Here is a 22,338-nt window from a genome sequence, read left to right as displayed (position 1 = left end):
ACAATGGGTTCCAAGTATATGTTTTATATTTTAAAATATTAAAAATTTTTATTAATCAAATGGATTCCCTCCCACTTTAGACTCATCAGCAGTTGGAAGGTTAAGGAGGAATGCCATGCTGATCTGAAATGCAACTCTGAGCACATCCTGTGGGTTTGGTGACCTTAGAAGCCTGCACAAGCAATCATCCTCCAACCTCTGACTGAAGCAGGACCCCAACTGGATGTCTCTCACCCACTACTCACATCTTTGATGACTAAAGGCCATTAACTGCGGAGTTACAGTATCAAACATCTATTTTACTAATCTTCTGTAGTATAACCATTAACTACCTGCATTTTGACTTTTCAAAGAGCTTCAATAGTTGCTGGAATCTTTCTGAGACCTGAAAAGTAAAAAATGAGTATTAATTATAAGTATTACAATGAGATCTTTTTTTATGACTACTTCCACAAAACATCTAAAGAAAGTTACTGTCAATAATAAAGAGATGAAGTAATGTCTGGAAAAATAAAATATCTTCATACTAAAGGTGATTGTTAATTTAACTTTCAATATTAATCTTTCTTTTCTAAATTCAATTTATTGGGTGATATTAATAAAATTATATAGGTTTCAGGTGTACAATTCTATTATACATCATCTGTGTATCATACTTTGTGTTCACTACCCCAATTCAAGAATCAATACTAAACTTTCTTAAACAATAAACATTACAAAATTGTTTCAGATCAAAATAAGTAAATGTAAGACAACAGAAAAATAAATTAGGATTGTTCTTCCACAATCACCAAGTTTTTAACAGTCCAACATAAAAAGCCATACTTTTAAAGAAGTTGGCCAATAAGTATCTACATATTTTAAATATGTTAAAATGAAATCTAAGTATTTAAGTAGTAACATCTGTGAAACTATAGAGATGTAAAAATTGGGAAGTTACCTGAGATGAATCTTTATTCAACTTGGCAGCTACATAAGAAAATGTTTCTATTGATGGCCCGCTTTTCTGACACTCCAATAAAATTTCCCGGTCATCATTTCTACAGGGAGAAAATGTTATTTAGCTTTTGTAGATTAAAGCAGAAAGGTATCAAAAATTCCACTGTCTTAATGTCCATCAATAGGTGACATTTTTATTAAAACCCATAGAAGAAAAAGTGTGTATATCAAAACATTGACAATAATCTGTAAGCACATACGTATTTCCAAAATTCTCTAAAACTAACATGCTCATTTATTATTCTAATGACAAAAGGATAGATTTTTAAAAATTCTACCTTTAATGTATACAGTACCTTAAAAATTAGGGTCAAACATGACGAGAGACTTAATAAGCAAAAGAACGAAAGTAAAATAGAATCCAAATCTTCCAATACCCAGGCCTCTGCTTTTCGTACATGGGCAGAACCAATATGTATTATTACAATCTCTAAGATTTTACTGTGTCATCTCCAAGTTACCAGAAATTAAGGCATAGATGTCTATGGTATTAAATAAAATAATGACCAATTTCAAAATTCAGCTTCCCTCATTATGCACTCTAGTTAAGCCTGCAGATCATGAACCTCTAGTGCAGGGGTGGGGAACTTTTTTCTGCCAAAGGCTATTTGCATATTTATAAACATCATTTATGGGCCATACAAAATTATCCACTTAAAAATTAGCCTGCTATATTTGGTCAAACACTTAATTAACTTGCCCCTAATGCCTTGGCAGGGCCAGACCAAATGATTTCATAGACCTTATTCAGCCCATGGGCCGGACGTTCCCCACCCCTGCTCTAGTGCAATGGTTTACAACTGTGGCTACCCTTATGTCTGAAATGGGGTCTTGAAATCAGCATTTCTCAAACAGTTCACGTAAAAGTCAAAAGTACAATCTGTTTATAAACTTTTTTGAAACTCTTAATTTAGGGAAATGCTCAAATTATAAATGGTCACACTTTTTGCTCTATTTCACCACCCCACCCATCATTCTTCCTTTCTAAAATGTGATACCAGTTCTTTACAAAGAATCATTTTTTTAAATTAACAAGTTAGGTTAAAACACAATGAAAAGTTCTATCCATGGTGCTAATGCACATCCCTGGTTAAGAGCTGCTGCTATAGATTATACCCTAAAATGTATTCTCTATTAACTTTGACTACTTTTGAAGTCATCACTTTCCTTATTTTAGGATGGGATAGAACTATGACATGACAGTATAGATTTCTGGCTTCTCAAAGTTTCCTGTTGATTTAAATGTCTCATAAGTGCTTGATTTGGCAGCACATACACTAAAATTGGAACAATACAGAGAAGATTAGCATGGCCCCTGTGCTAGAACAGGCAAATTCATGAAGCCTTCCATATTAAAAAAATTAAAAAATGTCTCATAAGATCCTTACCTTGTCCATGAAACTATAATTTCTCCTTTCTTTTTAATAATATTCTTTGCAGAAAGGTTTACAGAAGTGCCAGATGCTGCTGACGGGTGGTCCTTAATCCTGGGGCTTGCCTTTAATGATGAAGGATCTTTCATCACTGTAGGGGCCTTTTTCTTACTGGCTTTCCTTTGGTGAGCTTCTCCATTCTCACCAGAATTTTGGGTAATTTTCTTGGTCCTTTCCTTACTGATTAAGTCCGTTTCCTTTCTCTGTTTTTTCTGACAAGAATGATTTAGATTAGAAAGTTTTTTCCTCTTTTTGTGAGCATTATCCAAAGCCACAGGCAACTCTAAATTATCAGAATTTGATTCCGGTTCTGATTTTAAATCATCCTTTTTTATTTCACATGAACTGGGAGAGTCTGAGGTCAAATCAATACAGCTTTCCACAACCATGCATTCCAAAGACTCGTTTGCCACTTGCACCTTTTTTTCCTTACAGTTACCTTCATCTACACAAAACACCTCACACTCGAAGTGTCCAACAGCTAAAGCAGGATGGTTATCTTCACTTTTACTCTCATTTGAAACACCTTGCGTCAAATCAATAAAAGCATCTACAGTATCGGGCTGCACACTGTCTAATATCTGAGCATTTTGATCCAAATTGCTACCAGAACATCCCAACTGATTGTTTAAAACTCCTACTTCTATGAATTCCCCCAAGTTTTTAGTCTCAGTGACTGGATCTTTTGTGAGGTCTACATATGTGTTTGGAAGATGACCCTCGACAGAATGTGGAATTTCTTCCATGGCAGGCAATCCTGCAATGCTTTCAGGCACTTTTGGTTCCCATACTTGATGCAACTTGAAGCACTGATCAGCCACTTCATTACTATGATCCACTTTACCAGAAGCGTCTTTAAGGAATTCATATATATCAGGAACCTGTGTTTGTATCATACAACCCTGTTCTTCATGAGCTGATTTACTGCTGTCAACATTTTCGTTGGAATGTTTCAATTCTTCCACAGATTTAAAAACTGTGTTCTGACATGAAATACATTCCTTCTCTGCTGCTTCATCAGTTTCCTTTCCCACTCTGGGCAAAGATGTCAATGACTCACCAGCCACCATATTCTGTATAAGACTGGAGGGAGTAGGTGGTGCTGTGTGCCGTATTTTCACAATGAAATGATCATTGGACTTTTCCATTATGACAGCATGCATGGGTAGATTAGGGTGGTATTGAAAGCCTGGAGCAACAGACCGGCTTGTCCATGATGAAGAACAACTTGATTTACTGCTCGAATTATCAGACTCCAGAGCTAAGTGAATATCTTGTTCCGATGCATCCTCTTCCTCAAGTAAGGCATCTTCACTAAAATGGGCACTAATAACCTCTTCAGGAGTTGAACTAGACAAAACTTCAGGCTTTAAAAAACTGAGATGACCATCCGACTTCAGAGGTGATGGTACTGTTAAAGATACTGCTAAATCTTCAAGCAGGATGGAAGAAATGCAGGGCTTGCTCTTTTCTGAACTGCATACATTATCTTTACTTAAAGCTATGTTAGTGGAGACTTCAAACATACAACTTTCATCCAACACATCAGGATGAACTGGCAACGACAGCCCTGAAGACAGAGATGGGCCTTTCTCAGATGATAATAATGACCAATTATCATCACTAATCATTTTAGGACATGGAGAAACCACCCCTGAAACTAGCTCTTCTGTTGTACAAGCTGGTATAGATTCACACTTAAGACTCTCTAACAGCTGTTTCTCTGGAGTCTTTAACTCCCACTCACTTTTTTCATTACAGTTAACACTGTTGTCCAAAAGATCAGAACCTTGCAACAAACTTTTAAATATCTCACCCATCTGTGCATCACTCACTAAATTAAAAGTGAGGCTAGATGCTTGCTGTTCAGTAAGAATCTCAAAACAGCGTTCTGGCTTCAAAGCTGCATGCTGGGATGTCTGTGTATCCTCTATAGTGGTGCCTTCCATTTTTCCTGGCTTTGGGGTGCTCGGACAGTTCAGTTCCAAGGAATGCTCTTCAGATTGAGGGCATTTAATATTATTATCAAAGCAAGTGTTAAAGCTTTTTTTAATGTCATTCTTTAATGTGTTAATTTCAGAGTTATTTTGGTCTTGATGTTTGTCCTCAGATTTTTTACATCCTAGTGAATACCTGGAATAAATAGAATCTTCTGATTTTGAGGATTTCTTTTTCGGCATTTCTTTGCTGGAGTTGATCGTATTCCCCTTCTGACAATTTGAATATTGTAGTTTTTCTTTACTTTTGTCCAATTTCCCTTCATCACTATCACTGCCAAAGTTTGTGAAACCACAAAACTTTATTAAGATTTTCTTAAGCTTTGCAAATAAATGATCAAGTTGTTCATCTACAAATTTCCATGCTTTCTTTTTCATATCTGGTAGTTGTTGTTCAAATAACCGATCCACTATGCCATTCTTTTTAACTTGCTTAAGTTTGGATTCTATAACATCACAAAGATTCTTCTGTAAAGTAGTCACTGACTTAGAGATTTTGGATAAGTCAAGGTGTTTAATGAGTGATGTAAAACTCAAAATTGCTGACTCAATAATTCTATGAAATTGTTTTAATGGAAATTTAATCTTGAATTTCATGTAGTTTTTCCTTACATGTTTTCTTATCATTCGTAACATGTGCATAACCTCTGGTACAGAAGAAGGTACAGCAATAATTGGAACTATTTTTTCCAGAACGGAGGTACTCATTGTCTTATCTTTTTTCTCTGTTTTTGAAGACCTGCTAGATTCACTCTGTCTCTTATTCCAATTCCTTTTGGTCTGCTGAACTTTCATAGATGTTTTCCTTTTGTCTTTATCCAAATGCACAGTACTTTTCTTATTTCCTGGACTAGTTTTTCTGTTCTGCCCTTCAGTAGAAACTCTAGGTTTGGCAATTTCTTCAAAACTATTTTGTAGTTTAGAGTTTTCACTGTCGCTTATAATTTCTCCTTCTTCTAACTCAACTAAAGATGAATTCTTATGAGAGCCTGCCTCTGTAAAGCTGTCAGACTTGCAAATGGGCTTTTGATTTTCCTTGTTGAGATCAGACTGACTCTTGGAGGTGGAATGTGCTGAATTTGGTGGAAACACATCTGTGGAAGAGAAAAGTATATGATAATCACATGACCCTTAGAATCATAGTCATTTGATATTTCTTTACTAAATATAACCAAAAAAAAAAAAATGCTGAAGCATTTCATTATTTTAATACCTTTTTACAGAATGTTAATGCCTAACACTTACTCATATCACTGGTTTTTACTGTTCTCAGAAGGTATTCAAGTGTCTGACAACAGTGATAGTTTGGTTTTTTGGATAACCATCAATCTATTGTTCAGGTATCTTTACTTCAGGTTAGCAGCATCACCTACTCTATGCCATCTGATGATAGCTTTTGAACAATAAAAACTGATCTGGTACTAGCCAGTTTGGCTCAGTGAATAGAGCACTGGCCTGAGGACCAAAGAGTTCCGGGTTTGATTCCAGTCAAGGGCACATATCTCGGTTGCAAGCTCCTCCCCAGCCCAGGCCCTGGTGGAGGCAACCAATCAATTGTGTTTCTTTCACATCAATATTTCTCTGTCTTTCCCTCTCTTCCACTCTCCCTAAAAAATAAAAATAAAAAATAGATCTGAAAGCAAGCAAGCAAAGAATATCTGAAATAATCTGTCCTTCCACTCCTTCTTTTTGTAGAAATAAGAATTACTGGGGGGGGGGGGTATCGTGGGGATAAGGACACATATGTAATAACTTAATCAATAAAAAATTTTTAAAAAAATTACTGAGAGAAACCAAGATGGCGGCATAGGTAAACACCAGAAATTGCTGCCTTGCACAACAACTTCAAAAATACAACTAAAAGACAAAACGGACATCATCCAGAACCACAGGAAGACTGGCTGAGTGGAAATTCTACAACTAGAAGGAAAGAAAAAAGCACACTGAGACTCAGAGGAGGTGCGGAAGTAAAGTGCAGAGGTATGGAGGCGCATGTGGAAATGGCTGGCAGCTGAGGACACGGTTGTCTTTTTCAATTGGGAGTCTCAAGCTCCAGACTGCTCTGAACTCCAGTTCTGGGCGAGTCTCTGGGGACCCAGACTCATATGGGGAGAAACTGGACTGTCTGGCATCGGTTGGAACTCGAAGGCGGCTTTCTCTCAGAGGTGCTTGCAACGATTACCAGGACACTGAGATGGGCCTCTTAGGATAGGACTGAGGAGCAGCCATAGCTGCTTACTCTGCCCTGTTGATGCCCTGAGACCCCGCCCACCCAAGCTGTGTGCAGAGGCTTTTGCATATGAAAGGCCTGGCCCTTTGCAATCTGAAAATTACTTAACAAACTGCAGCTGGGCCAGACAGACCCAGAAAAGAAGGCCCAAGGCCCCACAGCAGCTTGCACTGCTTCACAGCTGGGCCTCATCTGGGCACCTCCAAAACCCAAACAAAGAAGAGGAATCTGCAGATCTCTCCGCAGCTCCTGCTGGGTAGCCTCAGGCAGAGGCTAAATTAGCACCTCCTTAGCGATCCAAGAGCCAGTGTACCCAGTGGTCAGAGTGGGACCATCCAGATTACAACTCCTCAGATCCATAAGGGACACATTCAGGGGGCAGACTCAGTGAGCACCAAAGCCCCACTGAAGCAAGTCTTGCCATGAGGGTGTCTCCAGCACAGAAGGTCTCCCACTGCAGACACAGCTGATTCTCACAGCCAATTGGCCTGCAGGTCAATTCCTCCCAGTGATAACTAAAACAATCAAGGCTTAACTACAAGACTGCGCACAAAGCACACAAAAGGGGTGCACCAAGAGTGTCCACCTCAGGTAATTGGGGAGGCTGAGCCACTGGGCCCTATAGGACACCTAGCACACAAAGCCACTCTATCAACACAGGGAAGCATAAAAAATGCGGAGATAAAGAAACAGTCACAAATGACAGAAATGGAGGAAAGCAAACTACTGGATATAGTGTTCAAAACCACACTTATAAGGTTTTTCAAGAATTTTCTAGAAACCGCCAATAAATTTAGTGAAGCCCTCAAGAAATCTAGTGAGACCCTCGAGGTTATGAAAAAGGACCAACTAGAAATTAAGCATACACTGACTAAAATAAAGAACATTATACAGAGTCCCAACAGCAGACTAGAGGATCGCAAGAATCAAGTCAAAGATTTGAAATACGAAGAAGTAAAAAACACCCAACCGGAAAAGCAAAATGAAAAAAGAATCCAAAAATATGAAGATAGTGTAAGGAGCCTCTGGGACAACTTCAATTGTACCAACATCCGAATTATAGGGGTGCCAGAAGGAAGAAAGAGAGCAAGATATTGAAAACCTATTTGAAGAAATAATGACAGAAAAATTCCCCCACCTGGTGAAAGAAACAGACTTACAAGTCCAGGAAGTGCAGAGAACCCCAAACAAAAGGAATCCAAAGAGGACCACACCATCATAATTAAAATGCCAAGAGCAAAAGACAAAGAGAGAATCTTAAAAGCAGCAAGAGAAAAACAGTCAGTTACCTACAAGGGAGTACCCATATGACTGTCAGCTGATTTCTCAACAGAAACTATGCAGGCCAGAAGGGAGTGGCAAGAAATATTCAGTGATGAATACCAAGAACCTACAACCAAGATTACTTTACCCAGCAAAGCTATCATTCAGAATTGAAGGTCAGATAAAGAGCTTCACAGATAAGAAAAGGCTAAAGGAGTTCATCACCACCAAACCAGTATTATATGAAATGCTGAAAGGTATCCTTTAAGAAGAGGAAAAAGAAAAAGGTAAAGATACAAATTATGAACAACAAATACACATCTATCAACAAGTGAATCTAAAAATGAAGTGAATAAAAAAATCTGATGAACAGAATAAACTGGTGAATATAATAGGATCAGGGGCATAGAAAGGGAATGGACTGACTATTCTCGGGGGGGGGGAATGGACTATTCTCGGGGGGGGGAAAGGGATGTGGGGGGTGCAGGAAGAGACTGGACAAAAAGCGTACACCTATGGATGAGGACAGTGGGGGGGGGTAAGGGCAGAGGGTGGGGTGGGAACTGGGTGGAGGGGAGCTATGGGGGGAAAAAAGAGGAACAGCTGTAATAATCTGAACAATAAAGATTTAATTTTAAAAAAATAAAAATAAATAAATAAATAAATTACTGCCCAGCCAGTGTGGGTCAGTGGTTGAGCGTTGACCTATGAATTAGGAGGGCTTAATCCTCAGTAGGGGGCATGCAAGAGGCAGCCAATCGATGATTCTCTTTCATCATTGATGTTTCTATTACTCTCTCCCTCTCCCTTCCTATGAAATCAATAAAAGTATATATTTTTAAAAATTACCTAAATTAAGACAAAAGGCTCAATTTCTAGTTAATGTTAAGTCTGAATGTGTTGTTATTAAAAAAGAAAAAGCAGGGCGGAGCAAACAGAAATGGCTGCCAGTCAGCCCTGCTACTGAAGAGGTCCCAGCATAGGAACAATGATCCCTGCGCGTACCTCTGTCTGGGAGAAAGCCACCCCCGAGTTCCTGCCCAGATGCCAGACAATCCAGTTCCTCCTCGTATGTGTCTGTGTTCCCCAGAGCCTCACCCTGGTTCTGGAGCTCAGAGGAAGTGTGACTTCATGTCCATTCCAGTACAATGGACTCTCCTTCGTCTACCCCAGGGGTGGGCAAACTTTTTGACTCGAGGGCCACAATGGGTTCTTAAACTGGACCGGAGGGCCGGAACAAAAGCATGGATGGAGTGTTTGTGTGAACTAATATAAATTCAAAGTAAACATCATTACATAAAAGGGTACGGTCTTTTTTTTTTTTTAGTTTTATTCATTTCAAATGGGCCGGATCTGGCCAGCGGCCCGTAGTTTGCCCACGGCTGGTCTACCCCATCTACCTCTTGCTCATCCCTCTGTTTTCAGAACCAACAAGAGCGACAATGCAAGGTGTATGACAACATCTGAGTGAATCCCCCAGACATATCCACCCCGCTGACGGTGACACTTGACTTTCTGACATGTAACTTCCTCTCAGGCTCTCAGAAGGTCCACATCTGCTGGGCACAGCTCATTCCTGCCCCTACCCTCCAGAGTTCTGCGCACTCCCCACCCGCCCCACCAAAAAAAAAGAAAAAAGAAAAAGCACTTCATCTTGTTTATGCATTTTACATTCTCAAAAAAAGATTAAGTTATAAAATATAAACTATTACCTTTATGATTGTTATATAATGGAACTCGAGAGGGGCTTTCCAGTCTAAGTACTTTTGCTACAGGTCTCACTGGACTACTCAGAGGACTAATGATTTCTGGAATAGGTCTTAGGTGATTAAGGTCAATGCTCAGAACCGAATTCTCATCATTATATACTGAGTTTGTTTCACCAATTTCCATTTTGTGGTCCATTAACTCAGTATGCTGAAGTGAAGATTTTAGAGTCTCTTTAGGTAAACAAGGCTCCAGATGACAAGACTCACTCTCAACCAGTGGTGTTTCTACAAGAGAAGGCTCGAACTTTGGATTACCAACTTCTGAAAGGACTACTGGCAAAATGTCAGCTTTTTCAATTGAAGGCTGCAAAATGCTTTCATTGGATTTGGCAACTTTTGTTGAAAAAGCCTCCTTCATTTCCGTAACTTCAGAAATATTACACAAATTTAAACTGTCATTTCTTTTGGTATCCAATTCCATGCCAAAGTTTTGAGAAACATTTGTTTGTAGTATGTCCAGTGCCACAGGTACTGCTGTCCTTGTACCATTAATGGTTTGTTCCATTTCTGCTGCTGAAGGAAACAAAGATTCTGCTTGTTCCATTTCCAAAGGTTCTGAAGAAGAAGTCTCTGTACCACAAATGGGCAAGTCACACTGCGTAGTATTCTCAACAGATTTAATTAACAAACTATTTTCTTCTTCCGTTTTCCTTTCCAGAATACTGGTCCTGGGTTCAGATGATGCTGTTGCAAGAGCATCTTCTGGTTCCAATAACTTTGATTTGGTTTCCTCTGTGATATGTTCACTCACAGAGGGAACACATATCACTGTTTTATCCTGTACCAAGGACTCTAAATCACATATGCCACTGGATTTGGGAGTATTGGTTATTTTATGCTGATTATTCTGAGGAATAGGCTGCTTTTTAGCAGGAGAAAGAGTTAAGTTCAATTTTTCCATAAAACTCAACTTTAAGTCTTTGTTTTTTGTTTCATTTGGACCACTCTCGGCTTTAATTGCAAGGTCTTTATTATCTGTGCGTTCAGAAACACATCATTAGAGACTTCACCTTTATCATTTTTCAGTCCATTCTGTCTCTTTAAATCAGTAGTGGTTTGCTTGGTTTCTTTGTTAATCTTCTGCAAATGTCCCATAGATGTTCTTTTTTCACTTCTCATATACCTGTTTTCTTCTTTGCTTTCTTGTTCTCTTTTCCTCTTATCTTCAGTTCTATGCCTTTCTGCTTCTAAAGGTGTATTTCCCCTTTGGTGCACAGCATCAACTTCCTTGGGGTCAATGTGTTTGTGAGTTCTACTGGTTGAAAGGGAGGATGAACATCTTCCTTCTTGAAAACTATGATTACTTACACCCCGGTCTCTTTTACCATCTTCCCTGTCTCTTCTGTCTTCTAGATGGTATTTACTTGAATTATGAGATTTTATTTCATTCTTAGAATGAGGAAGAGATGATACTCGTTCAGACCTTCGCCAATAATCTTGGTCTTTTACTACTGATTTGGGTTTTTGATCAACTTTCCTTTCTTCTTTGTCTTGTGATTTAAGTTCTTTTTTATTTATATTTTGTGATCTTTCACTTTGCCTCTCTAGTTTTCTATCGCTCTGAGATTCTACTCGAGTATGTGACCTCTCTCTAAAGGTCTCCTTCTGCCAGGAACAGCCAAAGCGTTCATTTTTATAATCCAAATCTGTGTTACTTTTAAACTTTGAATTTTTGCTTTCCGTCTTTGATTCACCTTTACCATATTTCTCAGAACGTCCTTGTAGCCTTGGACTGGCCTCTGAGTTCCTTGGTTCACCATCACCACAGCTAGTGTTTAAGTCTTTTCGTATTCTATCAGTTCCTCTACTATAATAGCTATATCCACTATCTTTCTTCCCTCTTCTATTATCCTCACTTGAGCTACTCTCACCAACCTGATAATGGGAACGTGACCAAATGCCATTGGTGCAGTGTTTTTCACTAGATGAAGGCAAATGCAAAGTGCTTTTTTTTTCCAAATTCGGTTTTACTTCCTTTTCGATGTTTGGGAGTGAAGTGCTATGATGTCCATCTTTAGAAATATCACATTTCACCTTGTGATCAGTCTTTGCACAATCATCCAAATGGGGAGGTCTGGATGTAAAGTCTTTTGTTTTAACTATATCTGACGTCCTTGCAGTTTTACGATTATTTCGAAAATGTGGAAACTCAGACAATCTATTAAGAAATAAAAATTAACAACAACAAAAAATTATTGCTTTTTAATAATCTAAATTTTAATCACATGTAATACACTTTAAAAGTCAGGGGCTCACATACTAGAAACACTAATTTTACTTTGTATAAAGGCATGAGTAGTAAGAAGTAACCAGCTTCCAACTAAATGGGCCAGTTTTTAAACCATGGAACTCTCATTTCTCTTTTCAAACAAGCTCTGGAGAACGTCTCAGTTCTATCCTTGCCAATGTCTTTTAGACTTTCTTCACCACAGGCATAGAACTCCCAAACTAACCACAAATTCACTTCTTTTAGAACAGTGACATGATTTTTTACCCTCACTCACTGTAGGCCAACTGAAACAGAAGGAAGATGAAACTGTGGGAAAACAGAGATGACCTGTTTTACATATAATCCCACAGTAAACCAAAGCATCAATAGCCATCTTAAAGTAGCACATACTGCACAAAGAAAAAGAATAAGAGTTGTCATTCTTTTCTAAGGAAATGGTATTTATTGTTTTGTGCGTTTTTTAAAAAATCCTAAGTCTTAAAGTTTTATATTGTTTCGGAAAATTAGCAGTTTTCTTAACAAGTATGTAAATAACTAATTTTAATTTTTTATAATAAGTCAATCTTCCTGAACTTCCTTCCAAAACTTCCCTGAATTTCCACAAATCTACTCCCAATTAGTACTATGTGTAGAGAACAGGAGGAGATTTTTAGACAACAAAGGAGAACATAGGAGATATACAACCTAAGGCAATGAGTAGAACTTATATGGATCTTGTTTGATTGCACTGTATCCCCTCAAAATTCATTTGTTGAAATCCTAATCCCCAGTACTTCAAAATGTGATCTTATTTGGAGATAGGGTCTTTCAAAGTGCCCTGGTTTGGGCAATAAATTAAATGGTCATTCTACACCTAGGTCTCTAACATACACCAGCTGAATGAATGATACGAAATCTATTCAGCTCAATGAAAGAGATTTGATCATAAATTCAGTTTTGGATGAGATAATTTTTAAAATTTTATACAGATGTGAAGTAGTAATCTACATATAAATGGAAATGACCTAGTATGAGTAAGATTACTTCATCAGAAAATACTGACAGACATAGATAAGCTTTGAGGAATTCCAACTTAGCCAAGTATAGAAGAATAAATCTCAACTTAGGAAGAAAACTAAAAATTATGAAAGCCAAAGGGAGAAAACTATTTCAGGAAAGGAGGGTCAACTATGTCAAAGAGCATGTGAGTATCAGTTAAAATGAGAAGTCAAAATTACTTGATGTATTTAGTGGTAGTTAGTGTTAACCAAATGATAACTGTTTCAATGGACAAATGGAAACAAGCCAGCATGTATTAGGTTCGAGAGTAAGTAGAAATAGGAAATTGAGACAGAAAGTTTATATATTGTTTGGGAGTTTGACTACAAAGGAGAAGAGAGATATTCTCTGGAACAGACCAATGAGAGAGAGAGCGAGAGAGAGAGAGAGAGAGAGAGAGTATCCCTTTGAGAGAGAAAAGAATATACAATTGAGAGATAGTTTCGGGGTTATCTACTGACTAGAGTCCCAGTGCACAAAAATTTGTGCACTCAGAGGGGTCCCTCAGCCCTGCCTGTGCCCTCTCGCAGTCCGGGACTCCTTGGGGGATGTCCACCTGCTGGCTTAGGCCCGCTCCCCGGGGAAATGGGCCTAAGCTGGCAGTCAGATATCACTCTGGCAGCCCAGGAACCCTCGGGGGATGTCCACTTGCCAGGGGGGACCAGGCCTAAGCTGCATTCGGACATCCTTAGCGCTGCTGAGGAGGCGGGAGAGGCTCCCACCACCACCGTTGTGCTGGCAGCTGGCAGCCTGGCTTGTGGCTGAGCAGAGCTTCCCCTGTGGGAGCGCATTGAGCGTCTGCCCCCTGGTGGTCAGTGTGTGTCATAGTGACCAGTCATTCTGCTGTTAGGGTCAATTTGCATATTACCCTTTTATTATATAGGATAAGAGATATGAGCACAGACGCACTTTTGATACTTTAGTAATTTAGTGGGGGCTTAGAAGGACCCATAACACATATACAACCATCTTCTCAGGAGTAAAGAATACCAGAGAAAGATCCCAGTATACTGAAAACTGAATATATTCAGAGGTATGTAGCAATATTCTACTTAATAATCATATATGTCATTATAATATACCATTATAATATACCATTAGTCACAGTAAAACCGTACATATTTAATAAAATGCATCACTTTTATATCTTTGCAAAGTTAAAAATGTTACACATATCAATACCGATGTAATTTATAGATCCAAACCTCTCAATTATACCTTTGGTGAAGGCTACTAATTTCTTCATCCTTGCGGTGTATTTCCATTCTAGCAGTTTTGATAAGTGCCGAAATATTCTTCTTAAGAGACTGGTTTTCAGTTTTTAAGCTGAAATTCTAAACATCATAAAATATATTTAATAAAGTATATATTATAGGATTATTATACTACTTATAATAGCTAATGATTATTGAATGCTAACTACATGCCAAGCATCATATATAACATCTTATATAATTCTCAAGAAAGTCCTATGAGAAGTGCTATTATGCTCATCATACAGATGGGGCAGCTGAGATTCAGAGAAGATAAATGGCACCAGAGAAAGTCATTTAAAGTGAAACTACTTAAAATAGGAATCAAGATGAAAAAAAAAACACACACAAATAAAAAAAGTTCTCCCAGGGCCATTATCTTGAAAACTAAAAATAATAATGATAAAAATTAGGTTATATTTAACAACTTAGCTTTAATGTGCAACAATATAACTAACTCTCAGATGAACAAAGAATGAATCTAGCCCTGGCCTGTTTGGCTCAGTGGATAGAGCATCAGCCTGCGAACCGAAAGTCCCAGGTTCGATTCCAGTCAAGGGCACATGCCCAGGTTGTGGGCTTGATCCCCAGTGGGGAACTTGCAGGAGGCAGCCAATCCATAATTCTCTCTCATCATTGGATCTATCTCTCTCTCTCTCTTCCTTCCTCTCTGAAATCAATAAAAACATAAAAATATTTTTTTTAAAAAAAAAGAATGAATCTAGAATTGACTGGTTCTTTGGGGGAAACAGAAAAGAGAAACATTACTAAAAAATAAAAATAGGAACAAAGCACGACATTCCTGATTTTTGCAGCATGATCACAAAATCACATTGGCAAAAATACTAAGAGCATCACCATTTTCCCCAACAGCCATTCAAAGTCTTTACTCATCAAACCGTTCTCTTTTAAACCAACTAATCTCATCTCTACAAATTTTCTATTATTTAACTGGTAACTAGCTAACAGATCTTTTATGTAAATGTCATTTAACAAATCAAGCAGTTTTCCTTCATCAGTTGTATAAGAAATTATGCATGTTTTGACAGATTTTCTATTTCATTTAATACTAAGAAGAAAATTTCCTTATAAAATGCCAACGCTTTAGAATTTTAATTTCTAACCAATTTTTTTTATTTTAAAAGTTAATAGGACAAAAAATAAAATATTCATTATAATAGTACCTGTGTCTGTATTTCCTTAAACTTTTTCATCAGCTCTTTCATTTGCAGCTGACATTTTCCATATTTTATTTGCAACTGTAATATATAAGAAGATTAATTTAAGCATCATTCTAAACTATTTTCTTAGCTTAAATGACATTTCAAAATATTTAAAATTTTATAAATCAACCACTAAAAAGGGGAGATGAGGTCTAGTTCTGCTCACAGGGATTTAGTAAGATTACTGGTTTTAAAGTTGGACTTAAACACAGACAACAGTATGGTGATTACAAGAGGGGAAGGGCGTCGGGTAGGTGGAAGAGGGTAAAGGGAGAATAAATGGTGATAAAGAGAGACTTGAACTTGGATGGTGAACACAGAATACAACATATAGATGTTGCATTACAAAACTGTACACTTGAAACCTATATAATTTTATTAGCCAATGTTACCCCCAATGAATTCAATAAAAATTTAAAAATAAATAAAGTTGACCCTACCAATAATGTATTTTGTTTGGTTTCAGATTCACTCTCCAAACCTTAAATTCAAATAAGGTAGAAAGAAATTTCTAATTTAAGTCTTAGGACATCTTATAACTTAGTATAAATCATGAAAAGATAAAATGTTATATCACACTGATTGTTGATGTTTTATATATTTAGACACTTAAATTTAACCAAACAAAATTATAACTAAATTTAGACAAGCATTCAGAAAACATTATTTAAAGAGCAGATCTAAAGACAGAAACTGACTTAAATATTCTTTTAGCCTAAGAGTTCCTTCCTAAACACAGAATGTTTGTTCAAAAGTAAGTGAATGAGTGTAAAGAGCTATAAAAGTGTAAAATAACTGTCTTTAATAATTCTGGCAACCCATACATCATTATATGTTGCCTCCTTTGCAGTTCCTTCTTCAGTAAGAATTTCTTCATACAAATCCAAACAATTTCTGGATGGTTCACAGGACTTGGAAGAACTATCTAAAACAAACAAACAAAAAGAAAACCTTATATTAAAATATGTCTTTCCAGAGTCAATGCAATACCATAAAAATTCCAATGTCATTTTTCACAGAAATACAACAATCGTAAAATTTGTATGCAACCACAAAGACTACAAATAGCTAAAGCAATCTTACAAAAGATAAAGCTGAAAGTATCACAATTTCTGATTTCAAACAATAGTACACACCTACAGTAATCAAAACTATATGTATTGGCATAAAAACTGACATATAGAGCAAGGAACAAAACAGAAAGCCCAGAAATAAGCTCTCACACATATAGTCAATTAATTTATGACAAAGAAGCCAAGAATATACAATGGAGAAAGTTAGTCTCTTCAATAAAGAGCCTGTTCCATTCAAAACTGAACAACCACATGCAAAAGAATAAAACTGGATCCCTGTCCTAGCCGGTTTGGCTCAGTGGATAGAGCGTCAGCCTGTGGACTGAAGGGTCCTGGGTTCGATTCCAGTCAAGGGCACATGCCCAGGTTGCGGACTCAATCCCTAGTGGGGGGCGTGCAGGAGGCAGCCGATTGATGATTCTCTCTCATTGTTGATGTTTCTCTTTCTCTTTCTCTCTCCCTTCCTCTCTGAAATCAATAAAAATATATTAAAAAAAACAACAACAAAAAACAACTGGATCCCTATCTTACACCATATGCAAATATTCAACTCAAAATGGATTAAAGACTTAAATATAAGACCTGAAACCATAAATCTCCTAGGGGGTGAAAAGACAGGAGGTAATGATTTTTCTGGATTTGACACTAAAAACAAACACAATGAAAGCAAAAATAAACAAGTGGGACTACATCAAATTAAAATGCTCCTGCACAGCAAAAGAAACCTTCAACAAAATGAAAAGGCAACCTACCCAATGGAAGAAAATATTTGCAAATTACTTATCTGATAAAAGGTTTAATACCCAAAATATATAACAGCTGGTGTAGTTCAGTGGTTGAGCATAGGCCCAGAAACCAGGAGGTCAGTTTGATTCCTGGTCAGGGCACATGCCTGGGTTTGGGGCTCAATCCCCAGTGGAGGGCATTCAGGAGGCAGCTGATCAATGATTCTCTCTCATCACTGATATTTCTATCTCTCTCTCCCTCTCTGAAATCAATAAATAGAAGTGAAAACAGGACCTTACAGAGATGTCTGCACTCTGTATGTTCACTTTGGCATTATTCACAATAGGCAATATATAGAAAAAACCGAAATGTCCAACAATGGATGAATGGATAAAAAAGGTATGTGTGCGTGTGTACAACACAATGGAATTATTATTCAGTCATGAGAAAGAAGAACATTCTGTCATTTATGACAACATGGACCTTGAAGGCATTATAGTAAGTGAAATAAACCAGAAAAAGACACACACTGTATGATATCACTTCCATGTGGAATCTAAAAAAGCCAAATGCACAGAAACAGAAACTAGACCAGTGGTTAGCTGGAGGTTGGGGTGAGGAAAAAGATATGTTGACCAAAGTACAAACTTCCAGTGTAAGATGAATAAGTTCTGGTGAGCTAATATACAGCATAGTCATTAGAGTTAATAATACTGTATTACATAATTGAAAGTTGCTAAGAGAATCTTAAATGTTCTCACCACAAAAAAAGACAGTAATCATGTAATGTGATGCAGGTGTCAGCTAATTCTATGGTGGTAATCATTTTGCAATACACAAATGTATCAAATCAACACATGTACTCATTAATCTTAATTTTATGTCAATTACAACTCAATAAAGGTGAAGAAGAAAGAAATGTGTTTAAAATTTTGGATGTTGTGTCTATCACAACTCAATGAACTATACATTTCTCCATCTCCTGCATTTCATCCATATTTATAATGATTTGACAGATTAGAGTTGGAAAAGCAATTTACCTAAAATGCTATGTCAACAAATCAGGTATGAGGGTGATATGTGTTCAAAGCCTTAGAGATTTGATCATGGAAAAGCATGGAAAAGGTTTCCAATTTGGATAGGTCATGAGGCTCTCTGCATATCACAATCTTACTGATATATTTGAAAATATTTATAGTAACTATCCTTTTCAAAAGTCCTAGTATCATGTAACCTGTGATAGTATGAGTAGTAATATGTACAGACAAGACCATCAGTTGCTTTTCAATGGTACAAAATATTTTTGCACAATGTAGTTAAATCTGAGACCTAGATGAATAACAAACCTGAGCACTAAGTTGTTTTACTGATCAAGCTTTGGGCAAGAATACAATGACCTAAGTGTAATCATTTAAAAAAAATGGGCAGATTGTTCAGGATCTATGAGTTATTCTAGAAATTAGCAACAAAATAAACACTTTCAATAGACTGACCAAACAAAATGAAACTATTTCGTGTACCGGTGGGGGGGTCCCTGGGCGTGGCCTGTGGGGATCTGGCCGAAACCCGCAGTCCAACATCCCCTGAGGGATGTAGTAGTGCGAGAAGCAGCAGGCAGCCAGGGAGGAGCCCGAGCCAAGGCCGGGTGCCATGCCGCTTCCGTTCATCCCGGCCCCACTGCCACTCAGTAGGCTCGCTGCCATTCCGCTGCAGTCTCCATGCACCCGTCCTAGGGCGATACCGGTGCACCCATGACTGAGAAGGGGCCACGGGCTTGCTCCCGGTCAGTCCTGATGCCAGTCCTGGTCCAGATGGGGGAGGGGCGCACATGGGGAGTGTCGTGGGAGAGGCTCGCGCCACAGCAGCTGTGTTCGCCAGCCTGTTACCCCATCTGGCGCCCAGCTGTCAGCTGAGCAGCATCCGGCTGTGGGAGCTCACTGACCACCAGGGGGCAGCTCCTGCATTGAGCATCTGCCTCCTGGTGGTCAGTGTGCGTCATAGCAACCAGTTGAACTGTTGCTTAGGCTTTTATATATAGAGAATAGATTTACATACCAGAAACAGCACTGTCCAACCCAGCATATATGTCCAGAGAACCTTCATCATTATTTTTAAGAGGAGAAGCTGCAAGAAAATTAAATTAAAGACTAGTTAAAACTAATTTATTTCACTTAGGGGAGCTTTTTTTTTCTAGTTATCACTGTGTCTTTATTTCTATTCTCTACTATGAAAAGTTCTCCTAGGGAAATTTTTTCCATTCCTACTTTGAGGAACCAGGAAAAGAAAGAGATCCTATTAGTATTGCAACAAAAAATAATTATTTTACAGCTTATTCAGCCTTACAAACAGGAAGATCTTAGCACATAGGTTTATGACTCTATTACCTCAGAAGTATACTTAAAAACTCACTTTCAAAACATACTAGGGAGAAGGTTCCAATTTCAGTAATAGCAAAGTAGTGTCTATCAGACCACTCCTCTTGCAGACGACTATAAACTTTAAACAAGATATTAAAAGTTATCTGCAGTCAAATGCTCTACCACTAAACTTATTTGGTATCATTTTGCAATATATGCAAATAGCAAATCATTACTGTGTACACCTGAAACTAATATGTCATATGTAAATTATAACTCATTTAAAAAAAAAGCTATCTGAAGAACTGAAGAACTAAAGAGCAACCCAAAACATGAAATAACTAGAAGGGAGATAATACTTAAAAGAAGAAAACACCACTGTGTGAGTTCCCTATCCCCCTTCTATTACAATTTTTTGTGGAAGAACAGGTCCTACCTAGTTGGAGCCACACTGCACAGTGAAAACTCAGATGGAAAACTCTAGTCCTAACAGGTTGAAGAATCAGAGAAAAAATTTCAGAAGTGGTAACAGCAACTAGAAAGTAATAGAGGGGATTCCCCAAATTGTGCCCAAATCTCTGAGAGACCCCCAAACTACATGGTAAAGATTGAAACTGCAAAAAGTCCAGCTAAAACTAAAAAATCTGATCAGAGATTTCAGCTGCTACCCACCACAGGGAAGACAGATAGTTCAGTCAGGTTAAATACATGCTAAAATTTAAAACAAGCAACTCTTCAGATAAATAAATATAGCAGAATCCAATGTCTCTATAAACATAGCATTTACAATATCCAGAATGCAATTCAAAATTACTACAAAGGAAATCTTGGTAGAGAAATAGAAACAAAAGAATCAAATTAAAAGTCCTAAAACAGAAAACTATAATATCTAATGTAAAAAAATTCATTGAATGTGCTTTTGACAGAAGAGCCAGTGAACTTAAAGAAAGAAAAATCAATAAAAAGTACCGCCCTGACCGGTTTGGCTCAGTGGATAGAGCGTCTGCCTGCGGACTCAAGGGTCCCAGGTTCGATTCCAGTCAAGAGCATGTACCTTGGTTGCAGGCACATCCCCAGTGGGGAGTGTGCAGGAGGCAGCTGATCCATGTTTCTCTCTCATTGATGTTTCTGACTCTCTCTATCCCTCTCCCTTCCTCTCTGTAAAAAATCAATAAAATAAAATATATTAAAAAAAAAAAGTACCCAATCTGAAGAACCAACAGGAAAAGAAAAACAAAACAGTCTTAATATCCCACAAGACAGTATCAAAAGTTCTCAGTGGGGGTGAGGGGTGATAGAAGAGGGTTAAGGGGGGATAAATGATGATGGAAGGAGACTTGACTTGAGGTGGTGAACACACAATACAATATACAGATGATGTATTGTAGAACTGTACACCTGAAACCTATATAATTTTATTAACCAATGTTACCCCAATAAAGTCTATAAAAAATAAATTAAAAAAAAGAAAAAGTTCTCACATATTATATATCTGGATTCCCAAAAGAAAAAAGAGAGAATGGAGAAGAAAATAATACTAAGACTAGAAATGGTAAAATTAGTAAACTTAAAGATTAACTATTTTCTCTTAATTTATTTTAATTCCTCTTAATTTCTTTAAGACACATAGAACAATTTAAAATAAAAATTATAGCATTGTATTGTGGGGTTTATGACATCTTTAACATAGGGGATGGATGGAGATTAAATGCAGCTATAAGTACAAGATTACATCTTATATGAAAAAGTACAATACACTGCAAATGTTAAAGATGCATATTACAAATCCTTATGCAACCACTAAAAATAATACAGAGGTATAGCCAAGAAACTAATACATGAATTAGAATGGAATTCTAAAATATATTCAAATATTTGAAAGAAGCATGAAAGTCAGAAAGAAAAAAATCATGAAGACAAACTAAAATATTAATATAAGATATAAATCCAATCACAATAACAAAGGACATTATTGGGTTATCAGAATAAAAATTGCAGATTGAGTATTGTTATCAGTGTAGAATTTACTGAAATTGATATTTTGCTGTTATTATGCAATAAAACCAACTTTTTCTTACAAAATACACAATGAAATATTTGGGAATAAAGACCATGATACATATAACTTAATCTCAAATGGGTCAGGAAAAATTGTGTGTATGTGTATTTATAGAGTATGGCCCTAGCTGGTTTGGCTCAGTGGATAGAGCTTCAGCCTACAGACTGAAGGGTCCCGAGTTTGATTCAGGTCAAGGACACATGCCCAGGATGTGGGCTCGATCCCCAGTAGGGAGTGTGCAGGAGGCAGCCGATCAATGATTCTCTCTCATCTTGATGCTTCTGTTTCTCTCTCCCTCTCCCTTCTTCTCTGAATAAAAAATATATATATATAAAAAAAATAGAAAGAGAGTACATACACAGCAATAAAGCCACTGGTATAAAATATTAATAAAAGGCAAATTTGGAAGAAACTAGGTAAATGGTATTTTGTTTTCTTAAAAATACATTTTATTGATATTTTACAGAGAGGAAGGGAGAGAGATAGAGAGTTAGAAACATCAATGAGAGAGAAACATCGATCAGCTGCCTCCTGCACACCTCCTACTGGGGATGTGCCGCATCCAAGGTACATGCTCTTGACTGGAATCGAACCTGGGACCTTTCAGTCCGCAGGCTGACGCTCTATCCACTGAGCCAAACCGGTTAGGGAGGTAAATGGTTTTTTATATGTTCTTATTCTTGCAATT

General features: G+C 37.5%; 1 protein-coding gene and 1 non-coding gene across 2 annotated transcripts in view; one reads left to right on the top strand and one right to left on the bottom strand.

Annotated features, from left to right (window-relative positions):
* Positions 1–328: 328 nt before the first annotated feature.
* Positions 329–22,338, bottom strand: part of CASP8AP2 (caspase 8 associated protein 2) — a 27,839-nt gene continuing 5,829 nt past the window's right edge. Inside the window, 9 exon segments of the mRNA XM_014458415.2 lie at positions 329–385; positions 941–1,040; positions 2,388–5,523; positions 9,635–10,684; positions 10,687–11,849; positions 14,178–14,293; positions 15,397–15,471; positions 16,260–16,360; positions 19,290–19,358. Of these exon segments, the coding sequence (XP_014313901.1) occupies positions 329–385; positions 941–1,040; positions 2,388–5,523; positions 9,635–10,684; positions 10,687–11,849; positions 14,178–14,293; positions 15,397–15,471; positions 16,260–16,360; positions 19,290–19,358 (5,867 nt within the window).
* LOC111826691 lies at positions 2,253–2,356 on the top strand. The gene has a single exon (XR_002830049.1). It is a non-coding gene; the product is annotated as a U6 spliceosomal RNA (small nuclear RNA).

The sequence above is a fragment of the Myotis lucifugus genome, unplaced genomic scaffold (genome assembly GCF_000147115.1).
Source record: "Myotis lucifugus unplaced genomic scaffold, Myoluc2.0 scaffold_96, whole genome shotgun sequence".
In the NCBI taxonomy this organism is placed as follows: domain Eukaryota; kingdom Metazoa; phylum Chordata; class Mammalia; order Chiroptera; family Vespertilionidae; genus Myotis; species Myotis lucifugus.
Note: the sequence above shows the minus strand (reverse complement) of the source record. Positions and strands in the feature narration are given on the sequence as shown.